The 17,306-nt window shown below is 39.2% G+C and overlaps 1 protein-coding gene across 1 annotated transcript in view; it reads left to right on the top strand.

Annotated features, from left to right (window-relative positions):
• The first annotated feature begins 12,995 nt into the window (after positions 1-12,995).
• The window catches only part of fgf11a (fibroblast growth factor 11a), a 110,618-nt gene continuing 106,307 nt past the window's right edge, over positions 12,996-17,306 (top strand). Inside the window, exon 1 of the mRNA XM_007250162.4 lies at positions 12,996-13,886. Within this exon, the coding sequence (XP_007250224.1) occupies positions 13,694-13,886 (193 nt within the window). The 5' untranslated portion in view covers positions 12,996-13,693. The remainder of the gene's footprint in view (positions 13,887-17,306) is intronic.

Below are 17,306 nucleotides of genomic sequence, written 5' to 3' on the forward strand. Positions count from 1 at the left end.
CTTCTATTTTAGCTCTCTGTGCCCTTGGGGATCAAGGCATTTAGCAAATCATGACTCGTAATTTGAAGGTCAAGGTTTTTCCTCTCAAAACCTGTAAACCCTAAGTGCATTGCACAAATATATATACTTCAGCAAATAAACTGACCTTAAATACAAATAAAATACAGTGTTGCTCAAGATGTTTACATTAAAATATTGATTTATACTTTGTTTGGGCTGCCACCCCCATACAGGCAAAACTGGCAATTGCCTAGAGCAGCTTCTGGGCAAATAGTAGAATGGCGGAATGGGTTAAATTATTCTGTCACCTGAAAATAATTTATCTGACCACAGTACATCATTTTACCAAGCTCTACTGAGAGTAAACTCTAACAAAAGACTGACTGGTTAAGGGATGGATCACATGACTCATAATTAACAAAAAAAAATATATTTTTTTTACACATTTGGAACATATTTAGAACACACTGCTTATCATTCAGATATCTGATTGCCTGCATTGCGATGGTGATATAAATCTTGGATGCAGCTGCTCTCCATTCCATGAATCTCTCTACACTCTACTGTTCTTGAGCTAATATGAAGCTACATGAAGTTTGGAGGTATGTAGTGATGTAGTGACTCTGCAGAAAGTTGGTTTCCTTTGTACTCTATGCTCCTCAGCATCCCTCAGCCAACCCCACTCTGTTATTTTACACTGACAGAGCACAAAGAGGCGCTGTCGTTCCCAGTCTCTTGCACTGTGTTATAATGTCACTGACAGTTGGCTGTGGAATATTTAGCAGTGAGTAGTGAAATTTCACGACTGGATTTGTTGCTGCACAGGTGCTGCATCCTATCACTGGTACCACAGTGCTGGAGTTCACTGAGCTCTTGAGAGAGGCCCATTCTTTTACTAATGTTTGTAGAAGCAGTCTGCAGCAGGTCTAGGTGTTTGGTTTTTACACCTGTGGCCATGGAAGTGATTTAAATCTGAGTTCGATGATTTGCATGGGTGAGCGAATACTTTTGTCCATATAGTGTGTATTTAATACAAATATATTCATTGGCTCTTGATTTAAATAGCCCATTAATAAATAGGCCATTTTTATTTCTTGCAAAAATATTTCTGATGAAAACATTTAAAATATATATTGGAGAGCACAAAATATTAATGAACTTAAAAAAGAAACAAAGATTAATATGGTAGCTTAATCATAGCTATAGTTTTGTTGACTGCATCTATTAGCATCTATTAGCTGTATGCATTAAGGTTAATTAATTTATAATGTTTACACAGGAATTACTTTTCATGAAAACAATGGAGAAAAAAAACATGAAAAATACTGTTTGATAAATAAATTAGCAATACTTTTCTTCTCGCTCTTCGGTCCTTCACTTGTATTTGGCTTGATCAAACCCAGTGACCAATAACTACTAGCTGTGTAGACTTTAGCTCACTTATCAGCAACAAACCACAGTAAGATTATGAAGCTATTAGTGTAAAAAATAGTATACACTACATGGACAAAAGTGTTAGGACACTTGAACATTTATTTTTTTCTTGTGAAATCAAGAGTATTAAAAAGAATTCCTGCTTTTGTTGGAGTAACTGTCTCTACTGGCCAGGGAAGGCTTTCTACAAGATTTTGGAGCAGTGGTGGGGTAAGAAAGTTGGAGGACCTCCACCCCAACTAATCCCAAAAGTACTGGATGGAGCTCCATCATTCCAGAAAACACAGTTCCACTGCTTTACAGCTCAAAGCTGGGGAACTTATACCCCTCTAGACCACACATAGCATTAGGCATTTTTCCAGTAGGTTCATATTTAAAGACACGTTCTGCGTGCTTAAGTGATTAATAATATTAATTTCACTTAATATTTCTCATGTTGTCTACATACTTTATACTGAGCTAAAGATGAAGCTTGTTAATCAAATACCAAAATGTACAGGATCTTTGAAGATGCATCTTTATTTATCTTTTACAGTTTTAGGTCAACTACGTTTCAACAAATGCAAAATTTTTTGGGAAAAAAAAAGAAAATTAAAGGGCATTAAACTGTAAAAATATGATTTCTGTGTAGTCTTACGTTTTATAAAAAAACGTATAAAAGTTACAGTATGGTTATGACTCCTAAACATGTTAGTGTGTTCATGTGCACACTCTTGATCCAAAAGTGTGTAACCCCAAACTGAGGACACACTCATAACATTTTAATCCTAAGTCACCCTCAGGGTGTGTGTGTGTGTGTGTGTGTGGATGCATGTGTGTAAGCGTGCTGTAGGGATTTAAAGGGGAAATGAACCTGGATGTAGTTTGTGTTGGTTGAAATGAGGTTTTTGGCTGAACAGCTTCTCCTCTCTAATCTCGCAGACAGACACGAAATCTGTTTCTACACACAGCTCTGAAGACCTTTTACACTGGCAGGAACGAGTGTGTGTGTGTGCATGAGTGCATGTGTGTGTTTACATGTTTATATGATGTTCAAACCCCTATATCTAAATGAATTTCCAGCAAACGAATTTCAAATTTCACGTGAGGGAATGAGTGTGAGAGAACTGCACGTTGGCTGGTGTGCGTGTGTGTGTGTGTGTGTTATTGAGTGTGTAGCTCAGCAAGAGTTTGTGGCTGCGCAGTACACACTCTGAAGGCTTCCTGATTAAAATGGAGCAGCTCCTTTCCTCTGCAGCCTGCACACACTTTACTCGCATTATTCACACACTCACTTCACCTACACTGCTGCTCACTCGCCCCAGTCAGCAGCCTCGCTTAAAATTCATTCAGAGACAGCTCAGGGGTTTTAACCTCTTACACATGCACACACACACACACACACACACACACACATACACACACACACACTTCAATTCATTTGGTTGAAACTCATTCAGAGACAGTTCAGAGGTTTTAAACTCCCTAAATTCTCTCTCTCTCCGTCTCTCTCTTTTACTTTCTCTCATTTATCTCTATTACACTCCTTTATCTCTCACACACGTACTTAAAAAAATGTATTTGCTGAAAGATACACAGACAAAGACCCTTTGGGGTAGCGTTGCCATCTTTGTCCCAAAGATCGACCACTGTGCAGAGTTCAAACCTAAACATTCATCTTATATCGTTTTCACACCTGCACCCTTCATCTTATGTCGTTTTCACACCTGCACCCTTCATCTTATGTCGTTTTCACACCTGCACCCTTCATCTTATATCGTTTTCACACCTGCACTCTTCATCTTATGTCGTTTTCACACCTGCACCCTTCATCTTATATCGTTTTCACACCTGCACCCTTCATCTTATGTTGTTTTAACACCTGCACCCTTCATCTTATATCGTTTTCACACCTGCACCCTTCATCTTATATCGTTTTCACACCTGCACCCTTCATCTTATATCGTTTTCACACCTGCACTCTTCATCTTATGTCGTTTTCACACCTGCACCCTTCATCTTATATCGTTTTCACACCTGCGCCCTTCATCTTATGTTGTTTTCACACCTGCACCCATTATCTTATATCGTTTTCACACCTGCACCCTTCATCTTATATCGTTTTCACACCTGCACCCTTCATCTTATATCGTTTTCACACCTGCGCCCTTCATCTTATGTTGTTTTAACACCTGCACCCTTCATCTTATATCGTTTTCACACCTGCACCCTTCATCTTATATCGTTTTCACACCTGCACCCTTCATCTTATATCGTTTTCACACCTGCACCCTTCATCTTATGTTGTTTTAACACCTGCACCCTTCATCTTATATCGTTTTCACACCTGCACCCTTCATCTTATATCGTTTTCACACCTGCACCCTTCATCTTATGTTGTTTTAACACCTGCACCCTTCATCTTATATCGTTTTCACACCTGCACCCTTCATCTTATGTTGTTTTAACACCTCCACCCTTCATCTTATATCGTTTTCACACCTGCACCCTTCATCTTATGTTGTTTTAACACCTGCACCCTTCATCTTATATCGTTTTCACACCTGCACCCTTCATCTTATATCGTTTTCACACCTGCACCCTTCATCTTATATCGTTTTCACACCTGCGCCCTTCATCTTATGTCCAAACAAACTCTGGAGTGTTTCACAGTGGAGAGAATGTGATCTGATCTTAATCCAATCAAACGGTCAGCCCTACTCCACAGGCTTCAGCTAGGTGCAGGTGTATTTTAATCTGATATATTATACAGATAATATGCACTAGTCCAGAATACAGGACATTTCTTTTTCTTGATGCATTATTTATTTGAATCGAATCAAATTATTTGTATAGAGCTTTTTACAACTGATGAAAAAAGCAGCTTTACAGAAATGTGATCGCAGACCAGAGGATCAGGCAAAATATTAAAGATATAATACAAAACTCCCTTGGGCGGAACCAAGGCCACATACTGTATTAGAGGGGACCATCCTACCACTGGTAATGGAAACATTATACATCCACATAGGTCTAATATATACATGTAAATAGCATAATATTGGAATCAGCATGACATACACTAAATTTAATCAAATAAAACAAAAAAAAGGGTGAAATGAGCATCACCTAAACCCCCATCCCATGGCACCTTTCCCCAGGTATCCAGTTTGTCAGAAGAATAATGTAGAATAAAGTTAATCTACTAATTTTTGATCCATGTGTAAAAAAGTACCATAGTTATCATAAGAAGAGAAAGTGCATAAATGAGAAGAAACAAGGGGTGAAACTTAACTGCACTATAGTAGATCACCAGTACCAGTTGGCTTATATCTCGTTTATGGTATGTAACTGTTTGTAATTTCATTTATTATTTTTATTTAACACTGAGACACATATGCTAATGTAAACATGATAAACTACACACAAAAGGGAGTTTTAGTCAGTTTTGTTCAACATTCACATATTTTAAAAAATACAGTATTTAAGGAGTTTATGGAGCATCATTTATTAGTATTTTCCTAGAAGATTTTCTTAAATTAAATGTCAGATCCGTGGTTGTTTATTAAGTCACAGAAAAATGATTTATTGAATGAACAAACTCCACATAAATAAAAAAAAATGAAAAGGTGAATGTCAGAAAACCGCAGAAGTTTTAAGAAGCAATTTTTAATGAAAGAAAAAGAAAATGGCCTTAAGAATAATAAGTGCTTCCTCAGAACCCTTAACATTTTTTTAAATTTAATTTCATACTATGAATAATACTATGAATGAAACCAATTCAATAAAGATTCTTTTTGGGGAAAATTACAAAGGGTTTATCTGAGAGACACAAAATGCACCCCAGTTCTATAACTTACCTCATGAGCGTAGACATATATGTTGCCAATTTCAGTGAAATTGTAAAATATACATGCTGTGGTGCGGTGCTGGGCTAAACCTCTCAGTGTAGCGTGATCATCATAGAGGTCATCGGGTGAAAAAACCCTCTGCTACTGCTTCTCATACAAAGTACCATTAGAGTAATGCAGTCCAAAAACAGAAGGACACTTCACACCATTACATAATGAGTACGGGATTAAATGCAAAAAGCCTGTTACCTCAGCAGGGTGTTAAACGGAGCGAGAGAACGATGAAGAGAGAGAGAGAGAGAGAGAGAGAGAGAGAGTGAAATACATGGACACTTGTGCTGAGTTAAAGCGGCTTCGATAAGAGGAGAGGTGGATGAGAGAGGGAGGAAATAACTGAACACACACACAGCAGGGTCTCAGGGGTCCCGGGATGAGTGTAATCTCTTTAGACGGACAGTACGACCCGGACACATCACGTCTGGGGGTTTGGACGATAAAGAAGGCAGCCCATGTAAGCGTTTACGTCATTATTATATCATACAGACTGTCCTCTACTCTAAATTCTAAGAACAGTCAGCTCGCCCTGATCATTTCAGCCATATGAAATACACACAGTGCACATTCAGGACAAATAAAACATAATAATGCCATCATTTCTAAAGATCTACAGACAGTCAAAACCTACTGATATCTGCTTTTTTTGTAATAGTAACAAATATGACCGATCAGGAAGGATTGTTGGCTGACTGTGTTCAACAAACACAGTTTTGAATCTTCTTTTCGCAATCTTGTTGCATCTTAAAGCCAATGAAAACCCAAAATATTATATAAAACCAATTGTTACTATTGGCAGTGAGGACAGTGTGCCAAGTCCTGCTGGAAAATGAAATCCGCATCTCCATAAAAGCTCTCAGCAGGAAAAACACTGCACTGACTTTGGACTTGATAAAACACAGTGAACCAACACCAGCAGATGACATGTCTCTCCAAACCATCACCACTGATCATCAGTAAATTTTACATTTCATTTGGAAATCAAGGGAGCAGAGTCTGGAGGAAGAGTGGAGAGACACACAGACCAGACTGCTTGAGGTCTAGTGTGAAGTTTCTAGAATCAGTGATGGTTTGGAGAGACATGTCATCTGCTGGTGTTGATCCACTGTGTTTTATTATCAAGTCCAAAATCTTGAGTGCAGTTTTTATTGTCCTGAAAAATCTTCCTTCTGCTGACAACTTTTATGGAGATGCAGATTTCATTTTCCAGCAGGACTTGGCACACTACCAAAAGTACCAATGGGTCTTATATGATATTCTAATATGATACTTTCTAAGATACTTATTTGGGTTTTCATTGTCTATAAGCCATAATCATCAACAATAAAAGAAATAAACACTTAAAATAGATCACTCTGTTTGTAATACATCTATATAATGTATGAGCTTACAGTTTGAACTGAATTACTGAAATAAAGTAACTTTTCAATGATATTCTTTTTTTTTTAAATGCACTAGTATAAAAGGCATATTAACACTTTCAAAGAATCCTGCCATTATAATGCATTTTTATGGCATAGATAACACCCTAATATATCTGTATAGATACTCATAGCATATATAGCAACATAAAAAAATACAAAAATAAAATACAACAAGCAAATTGTAACATTGTGGCCCTAGATCATTTAGCAATTGTTCAGTTTTTGTATCATATCTTGTGGAGTTCCACAGGGTTCTACTGTAGGGATGTTATAGCATGATTAAAGTACTATAGTACTTCTACAAGTACTTCACAAACAAATGTAATGTTATGAAAATGACTATTTATAGATTTCAATCCTTAATATTTTAGTGTCTACCGCTAATTTGCTGATGTATTTTGGCGTACCATTTGGGATGCTTAGCACACCAGTGGTACATACAGTGTATCACAAAAGTGAGTACACCCCGCTCATTTGTCTGCAGATATTTAAGTGTATCTTTTCATGGGACAACACTGACAAAATTACAATTTGAAAATTACAATTATAACACTGTGCTCAGAGAGTTCTTTGCCATGAGGTGCCATGTTGGAACTTTTAGTGACAGGATAAGAGAGTTTGAGAGATGTACTACAAAACTGAACACACTTGCTCCCTATGCACACCTGAGACCTAGTAAAACTAACGAGTCACATGACATTTTGGAGGGAAATTGACAAGCAGTGATTAATTTGGACATTTAGGGGTGTAGTCTTCTAGGGATGTAATCACTTTTGTTGCCGGTGGTTTAGACATTAATGGCTGGGTATTGTATTGTTTTAAGGGGAGAATAAGCTTAGACTGTTATAAAAGCAGACTACTTTTTTTGTTGTTGTGCCAAAGTGTCTTTTTTGTCAGTGTTGCCCCAGGAAAGGATATACTTAAATATCTGCAGAAATGTGAGGGATGCACTCACTTTTGTGATACACTGTATATCACAGCTTGAGAAACAGTGGTCGAACCCATCAGGTCAAGTCTTTTTCACAGACATCAGTTCTGAATTTGTAAAGTACATGACTTTAGCATTTCTTGGTGACCCCACACATACACTCCCTCTGTTTCAGGACTGGATGTTTCAATCTGTGGGAAGCTGTCTGGGCCTCTGAGCTGCGTGGGTGTAATAAAAGCTCATCCACACTAGTCAGGCTGCCAGAGGCAGAGCAGTGCATGAACAGCCTCTGACTGTCTGTCTGTCTGTGCTGATGAAAGCTCACTAAGGCATGCAGAATGAGCCTGACGGACATGAGGAAGTGAAGTCCTCTACATTAGTGTATTTCTCAGTGCTGGCGGCCTCATATCCAAATGTCAACACATCACATTGAGACAAAAGAGCGAATTGGGATGGACATGAATGTCAGGACTGGTCTGGCAGCAGTTTTAGAGCAGATTTTCCAGCTACAGTGTCCTTTTAAAGTGCTGCACAAAGCAGCTTGGCAAGTTTATACACTCTCTTGTCAGTCTGAGAGATTATATGTGAGTGTCTGTGTGAGTAACTCCAGTAGATTAACTAGAAAATATTGCCATTTTTTAAATGTAATCTTTCTCTTGTTGTCAATAAATCTCACGTAAAGCAATTTGCATTTTTTGCTTCTATACTCCCATATATTTAGGGAGTGTAATTTGTGCTGTGCATCACTCATAAAGGACATGTTTTTCTGGACAAGCTGAGAGACACTAAACCGTCACTGAAGGTGAAAGAAGAATGCAGCACTGTCAACAACTGACAGGGTACAGTTATATTACAAAATTTCCAATTCAATTTATTTGCTGTGGGATTCTGACATAATCTATTTTCATTATATTTCATTATATTTCATTATATTTATTGCTTTTGTTGTCTTCCCTTATTTGTGACCTTGTGTGAGGTAATTGTTGTTGTCTGCAAGTAAGTTCCCATGTACCTTTAAGCTGTTAAATGTACAGTATTTCCACAGTGGATACTTTAAATAATTAAATAAAACATAAACCATTGAAAATATGAATTTATAAAACCATTGGGGATCATTCACCAACCATCATTTTTTTTATTCTTATCTGGATTTTTTGAAGACAATGGAATTCATTAATTGGAAGAGATAAAAACAATTCTGTAGACTTTACACTATGAATCCGTGTAAATGTTTTGCTAGAGCTTTTCTCAAACACACTTTTTATGGGGGTTCTTGAGAAAGCTGTGCAAAGTAATTAAAAATATTTAAACTTACATTTATAACCTTTAACTAAAATAATATTGCTTATATTTTATTTTCTCACTGTGTGTTGATGTACTGTCCCCTTGAAAACATACTAATGTGTGCAGTCACTTGATTTCACGTGGGCCAAACCGAGGACAGACACTCGCAGACACCAAATACACAGTTTATTAAGAAGGGGGCTAGGCTTACAGGAGTAGTTAGGGACAGGCAGGGCCAGTAACAGAAAGACAGCAAAAGTAAACAACAAACCAGAGTGAGATACACAGGTATAAAAAGGGCAAGGCAAAAAGAGTTGTTAATATTCAAAATAGGTAGAACATGGTAAACAAACGATACAGAGGGCAAGGCAACAGAATAGTCAAAAATACAAAACAAATTGGTAACAAAGGCAATCACAAAGGATACGCATTGTAGAAGAGCAAGCTAAATTAATACTCAATACTCTGCAAAGAACAGAGGAAACTGATGGGTATTTATATTAAACAGGATAATGCTCGTCCACACACAGCAAGAGTTTTTCTAGGAATGTCTCCACCAGATTGCAACATTTCCTTGGCCAGTCCAATTGGGACCAGCTGGGACATCAGCTTTGCCAATGTGCAGGATCTACAGGACCATCTGCAACATCTGTGGGCAAATGTAGTACAGGATGCCATACAGAGCCTGTATGCCTCCATGCCTAACCATATTTCATCTTGTATCCAAGAGATATCCCAACAGGGAACTAGAGCCTTCTTTTAGTTGTATTTTCCTCATTAAATGTATTCCTTTGCTTTAAAATTGTAATCACTTAGATATATCATCATTACTTTCACACATATAAAGTTTCTCTTTTTGTTAATCAGTGTATTAAACCAAGAGAATTTAGGGTTCAGTGTAAGAGCTGATAATGGGTGCGTGGATTGAACTAATCACTATGCAAACTTATATCGATGCCTTATTAATATTGAGTGAACTTGACCTGTAACTATACATATATGATCTTGTGTTGCCTTTATACTGTATGTCCTTGTGTCTATGTAATGTTAGTGACTGTGTGTGTGTGTGTTGTGTGTGAGACTCCCCTTCTTGTACACGGGGCGGTTTGTCAGTATAAGAACTACAGAGAACACAGCAGCTGCTGACACTGTCTCTTTCTCTGTCCCTTTAAGCCAACATCAGGAGGCTTAAATTTTTAACGCTCCACTCCGCACCACAGAGCATCCAGAGAGAGAGAGAGAGAGCGAGAGAGAGAGAGAGACTAGAGGAGGAGCAGGGAGGAAAAGAGAAGGAGAGGAAGTGAGGAATAAGAGGACTGGAGTAAGGACAATGGGAGAGGGAGGGATTGTGAGGGATCAACAGAAAAACGAAGAATATGAGTGACAGAAAGGGAGGGAACAAGGGAGGGAGGAAAGAAGAGGGGAGGGTTTTAAGAGAGAGGGAGGAGGAAAGATGGAGCAGCATGTTTCCTCGATCATACAAGAAAGACGAAAAAAGAGAGAGGGAGTGGGGGAGACTGTGGGAGTCACACACTCACACATTCCCCCAGTCACACACATGCTTACACACTCTCTCTCTCTCTCTCTCTCTCTCTCTCTCTCTCTTTCTCTCTCTCTCACACACAAACACACACACACACACACACTGTCAACTGTGGGCGCAGAATCAGCGGTGCCAGAGGAGACTTACCTTACACACAAGCACACACACACTCAAGGAACTCAAGGAGAGGGAGTGATAGAAGCTGGCATCAGTGTGTGAAGAGAAGCCAGAGGAGCTGGGACAGAACAGTCCAGAACCAGAACAGAACTGAACCGAGCCAGAACAGAACCAGTACACAACAGTACTGAACCAGAACAGAACTCCAGAGGAAGAGAAGTCTGGGCCAGAACAGAACCAGGACACCACAGTACTGAACCAGAACAGAACTCCAGAGGAAGAGAAGTCTGGGCCAGAACAGAACCAGGACACCACAGTACTGAACCAGAACAGAACTCCAGAGGAAGAGAAGTCTGTGCCAGAACAGAACCAGTACACAACAGTACTGAACCAGAACAGAACTCCAGAGGAAGAGAACCTTGAGCCAGAACAGAACCAGGACACAACAGTACTGAACCAGAACAGAACTCCAAAGGAAGAGAACCCTGAGCCAGAACAGAACCAGGACACCACAGTACTGAACCAGAACAGAACTCCAGAGGAAGAGAACCCTGAGCCAGAACAGAACCAGGACACAACAGTACTGAACCAGAACAGAACTCCAAAGGAAGAGAACCCTGAGCCAGAACAGAACCAGGACACAACAGTACTGAACCAGAACAGAACTCCAAAGGAAGAGAACCCTGAGCCAGAACAGAACCAGGACACAACAGTACTGAACCAGAACAGAACTCCAAAGGAAGAGAACCCTGAGCCAGAACAGAACCAGGACACCACAGTACTGAACCAGAACAGAACTCCAGAGGAAGAGAACCCTGAGCCAGAACAGAACCAGGACACAACAGTACTGAACCAGAACAGAACCCCAAAGGGAGGGGAACTGGACCAGGAAAGAAAAACTACAGAACTGTACAGGTCGTGGTCAGAACAGTACTAAACTGGACCAGGAGCAGGACAGACTTATACTGGACTAGAACAAATCAAAAGACAAAGCATATAAAAATCAAGACAGAACCAAGGCAGAATGATACAGAACTGGACCAGAACCAAGACAGAACACTTCTAAACCATAACTGAACTCCAGAGGAAGAAAAACTACTGAACTGTGCAAATCGTGGAGAGAACAGTACTGAACTGGTCCCAAACCAGGAGAGACTTATACTGGACTAGAACAAAGCTGGAATGGAAGAATCCTGTACAAAACTTTAAAAAACTTAGAACAGTACAGAACTGGACCAGAACCTCTACAGAACAGAATTGAACTGGACCAGAATTAGAAAATATTTGCACTGAAATGGAACAGACCTGCAAAGAAGAGTACCAGACCAGGAAAGAAACCTTAAAAAAAAACCCAGAACTTTAAGGAACCAGGACTGGATAGTATTTAATTGCACCAGAACCAGGACAACTTTGTAAGAGTACAGGACTGAGGAACAAAAGTATGGGACTGTAAAGAATCTGAACAGATTAGTTTTTAACTGGACCAGAATCATTACAGGACAACTTTGGACCAGGGCTGAACTGCAACAGTACCAGAAAAGAACAAAATTCTGAACTAGAAGCAAATAGTGCAGAATATGGACAGAACCTGAACAGAGCAGTATAGGACAGAACCAGGACAGAACAGTCCTAACTTGAAAAAGAACCCGAGCTGAAAAATATAGAACCTAGAGAGAACAATACTGAACCTGGCAGACCCATTCTGAACTGGGACAGAGCTGTGCAGGACAGAACCAGAGCCTCTAGCCTGAGTTTCTCGGGACCTGTACAACACAGCAAGTGTCCAGCGATGACTGACACGTACAAACCACAGCGGGCTCTGTGACGAACAGATACCTGCACCCTCCATCCTCTCCACACCTCCCTCTCCCTCCCGTCATCCCACGTTCATTCATCCTTCTCTCCTGTCTCGAGTCTCAGTGTGTGTGAAGGACACAGGACTGCCAGAGCCGGGCTGAACACCACGCTGCTCCTCTCTCCTCCTCTCACTCTCTCTCTCTCTCTCTTGCACTCTCTCTCTTTCTCTCTCTCTCGCTCTGTCTCTCTCAGTCTGTGTCTGCTCTCCCTTGTTCATGAATGTCACCCCTGTGCGAGGGAGCCTGTGAAATTTACAAACCCTTTCCCAGAGGCTAGAGATGGAGGGAATGCACAGGGGGCTGAAAGAGGAGGGAAGCCATCCTTCGTCCGATTTCTTCTGTCTTCGCTTCTCTTCTTCTTCTAATCCTTCACTCTGGACGTGAGCTTCTGGGACGACCGAACCAGGGTTTGATTTCTTTAAATTCCTTTTCTTTGTATTTTTTAAAGCATTTTTTGTATCTCGTCCGGTTAATGTTAATGAGAGCAAGAATAGATTTCAGGTGAAAAATATATATATATTTTTTAAATTTTAATATATTTTAGAAGATTGGTCTGGAGTTGTCCCAATTGGCAAGTCAGAGATTTTGGATGGTCTGATCCATTGTTTATGTTGATTTCTACTGAGCCTCCAAAGTCAGAGAGAAGCTGGGGAAAGTGCATGTGGCGTGGGGGCTCGTCCGGGACGGGACTGCAGAGGAGAGACTTGAGAAGATGGAGATAGAGTAAGGTATGGATGAGTGGTGCCTCACTCTCTGCTACCTGACAGCAGCAACATGACTCCGCTAATCACCCACTGCCACACTCGTGGTCCAGCAGTACTTTATCGGCGCAGCATCTAAAATACCACACCAGCAACTGGACTCACCACTTCAGCAACAACAAGGTCAGCAGCTGTTGTCTGAGGAACAACTGTAATCTCATTAAAACAGACACTCTGGATTTGTTTTTTTATTTTTTCATTTGTTTTTTTCCAACCAAAGAAAACTTTGCTGGGACTTTATTTGGTGTGAACTCCACCCCTTTGACTCCCAGATCCTGCCCCTTTCCCCTCTCTCTCTCTCTCTCTCTGACTCTCTCTTTAACTGTCTCCCTGTTTGCTGATTGCCTTGGGAGACCCTGTAGCTCTCCCGCTGTCCGTGCTTCCCTCTGCCCGCTCCTGTCCGTTGCCTTTGGTGACCAGACAGGCTAGTGGCCTACTGACAGGTGATCCTGGCACGACAAGATGGCCGCCCTCGCCAGCTCGCTGATCCGGCAGCGCAGGGAAGTGAAGGACCCCCAGGCCAACCGGCAAATCGCCAGCAAGCGCAAGCCTTGCCCCAAGAGCAACAAGTCCCTCTGTCAGAAACAAATCCTCATCCTTATCTCAAAAGTGCGACTATGTGGCAGTCGAGGGAGGAAACTGGAGAAGAGACCGGGTGAGTCCAAAAGGGTTCCCTTTCCTTTGGCCTCAAGTTAACTTTATGTTAATGTGAGAAAGGCAACTAATGTCTTTTTTAAAACGTTCTCAGCGAGAATAGACAGACAAACTTTTTCTTTATGATGACCTCCTTCTTTGACACTTTGACTTCTCTTGGCACCTTTCCACTGCATGGTACTTACACTTCTGAACTCTGTTTGTTTTTTGGTACGTGGCTGAAAAGTAGCTGATGACAGATTTTGCTGGATTTTTTTGTTGGCCTCCAATTCAAGTAATGTTATTGTGAGATGGTTAAAAGACAACAACTGTGATCATTACTGTAGCTTGGGCATTTTACAAATAGCTCCATTGACTGCACTACACTGAAAGTCAGCTGATACTAAAAAAACAAATTTGCCTAATGAAAAACCACAAAAGAAGAGTTGAGTCGAGTGGTTTAGGCTTAGAGTGTTCGGAGAATCTAAACTTAGCCCAATATACAGGTTGTGTGGTCTAATTATTTTGATGTTATAAAGAATATTTATGATTAACCTGTCCATTATTATGATGCACATATTTGTATCTTACACTGGGCCTGTGGTATAAATGTAACTTTACACTGAAACTTTAAGTTAAGAGAGAGGTTCTCCTCCCATAAGTCCCCCCATAAGGGTCATCAATAGGATGTGAGTATGTGGGTGTCTGCTGTCTGGTAGTGAAGAGTGGTTATTGCTGTGTAATAATGGTGTAATTGTCATGATTATCTGCTGGTGTTATGCTGCAGTGCCAGAGACGGCACCTGTTAAATTACAGCCGACAGTTGAACTTGACACATGTCGCAATCATTCAGGCTCATGTAAAAATGTCACGGCTACATTTACGAGTCCCGCTCTCTCGTGCCCTTACCTGGAAAATGCATGCATAAAGAAAGAGCATATGTGTGTGTGTTGTGTTTTTATGTTTGTGTGTGTTGGGTCTGTGGGTGTTTCTTGTTTGTGTAATAAACCACAGTGATGCCTTTACTCTGTCACAATAAATCGGTCAGACGGCTGATGAGTTCATGTTGGGTTAGTGGTAAACAATACAGGCAGAGGCCTACAGAGTTTTATGACTTCATAAGAGAAGTGGCGTGGAACTGAACCATCTTCAACAGACATCTTCCTTTCCTGAGACAAGATAATGCAGCGATTACTGTTACTGGAAAGATAGAATGCATGTTATACAGATTTATAGAGTTTGAAACATAGCTGAGTGGGTTTGGTTTGAAGTTTGAGAAATTTGTTCAGTTTTTGATGTTCTTCAATTTAACATGTAAGTGATTTAAAATGAAATAGGACTGATATGCTAAAAGACATGGGATATTAGTATTTAAATTGATCAAGAAGTTTTACCCAAGGGGAAAAGGATTGGGAATGCTCATCCCTGTATAAGTTGTAAGGTAGTATCTTGTTGTAGTACAAGTTAGGTCTGACAATGAGTGCCAGAGATCCACCGTGTCTTGTGCACATTCAAAATTAATGCAAGAGAACACAAACACATACTCTGCAAATGTGTGCAGCATTCTTTAGCTTCCATGGGACACAATACTAGTTCTAGAACAGTGAAATAAAGGTTTTTTTTAACTGTAAAATGTTTTTTTAAGGAATACACCCCAAAATCATTTGTGGTTCCAGAAAAAGAATGGAAAAGTCAATGGAAACAAACCTTCCTAAAGATTTGTTGGTTAGGAACATTTACACATATGTCTTTTAAACTATCAAAAGTTTTTTTTCCAAAATATACTGTAGATATGTTTTCTATTTTTCTTTTTTTTTTCCAAAACCAAAATGGTTCTTTTATGGCATCACTTAAATAACTCTTTCTAACACATTTATTGCCATGGGCTGACCATGACCTTGATTCGGAAACCTTAGTCCTTCAATTGCCCTTGCCAGCAGAGGGAGCCACTGAGGTGCAGTCTGAGTAGTGGACTGGGTAGTGAACAGGGTCTCTCTCATTATCAGGCCGCCCTGGCCTCCTGCCTATTAAAATAATAATACTGTTTTTCATAAATGCATTTCTCTCAATTTACAATTTACATATGAATGTGCTTTTAAATATAGAGGGGACACTCCTGTGTAATTGACATTAGAATATTTTGGATGTTTGGGATGTTGTGGGGAAATTGCTATGAATAAATGCCTGTGGCAGATTTAACCTTATCCTCTGGTACAGGGGTGACATGGGGACACGTTGTACAGTGGAAGGAACAACACTAGTGATATAATTCAGTCTCTTATGAGCCCAGACTCTTTCTTTAACTCTTCGTGAGCCAGACGACTCCTCTCCTTAAAAAATCTATAATTTATATGTACTGAAATTCAAGCTATTCAATAATAATTTAATTAATTAAATGATAAGTCTGATCTTTCATACCTTTCATAATCTTGATTATCAGCATTAATGGATTGATTAATCCTCTGTAATTTACTGAACCCGAAACTTTCTCTTTATTTTATTTTATTTTATTTTATTTTTTAGATTTTTGCCTTACAGATTAACACAGCCCTGATGCTGATTTAAATAAATTGAAAAAAAAAAAATACAAAAAATATTTGAATGTTTGTTTTTTGTTGAGAAAAAAACATAATTAAAATACTGAGTTCATAATAAAAAAAATGAACTAAATAAAAATAACTTATTATAGAAGGCAAACATGTTTTATTATAAAACATGTTTTTATTATATAAACTTGTAAAAAAAATCAATAATTATGTACTTGTAGTTGTTATTCTTCATATAATTTTTTTCTTGCTTATTATGTATTATAAAATCACACTGCATTATATGATGTGTTTATAATGTGTGTTAAAATTACATATATTTATAGATAATCTATTTTCAAGATAAAAGTCTGTCCTTTTTCTTGGAGCATACACAGACATGATATATCACATTATAAATAACTATAAGCTATTATAACTACGTATAATTACATTATGTTATGTTATAACAGGTTTGAAATAATATATAGCATAACTCTTTATGGGTGTTCATAGGTAGGCAGGTTTGTAGTAAAATACAGTACAGTACTTTATAAACACAATTCATGGGGCATATTAATCATGGCTATGATGCTTGATGCATTTTTATAACTTTTTAGAGCCATAGTTAGTTGAGCCATGTGTTATAAATGCATTAAAATGTGTTATAAATGTTTTCATAGAGCTTAGACATAGCTTTAATGGAAAGTTGGAGTTATATTTTTTATTAAAACTAAAAATGTAATCCAGCTAGAACAGGGTTTTAGATTATCATACACACAGAGAGAGAGAGAGAGAGAGTTCTGCACTTGAGCGAGACCCATCAGTTCAGAGGGCTTGGCTACATGCGCGTCATCACGTTGGGATATTGATGACAGGCGAGTGCCAAGTTATCATGGTAATTACCAGGGAAAGCA

This window comes from Astyanax mexicanus, chromosome 8 (assembly GCF_023375975.1).
Source record: "Astyanax mexicanus isolate ESR-SI-001 chromosome 8, AstMex3_surface, whole genome shotgun sequence".
Classification (NCBI taxonomy): domain Eukaryota; kingdom Metazoa; phylum Chordata; class Actinopteri; order Characiformes; family Acestrorhamphidae; genus Astyanax; species Astyanax mexicanus.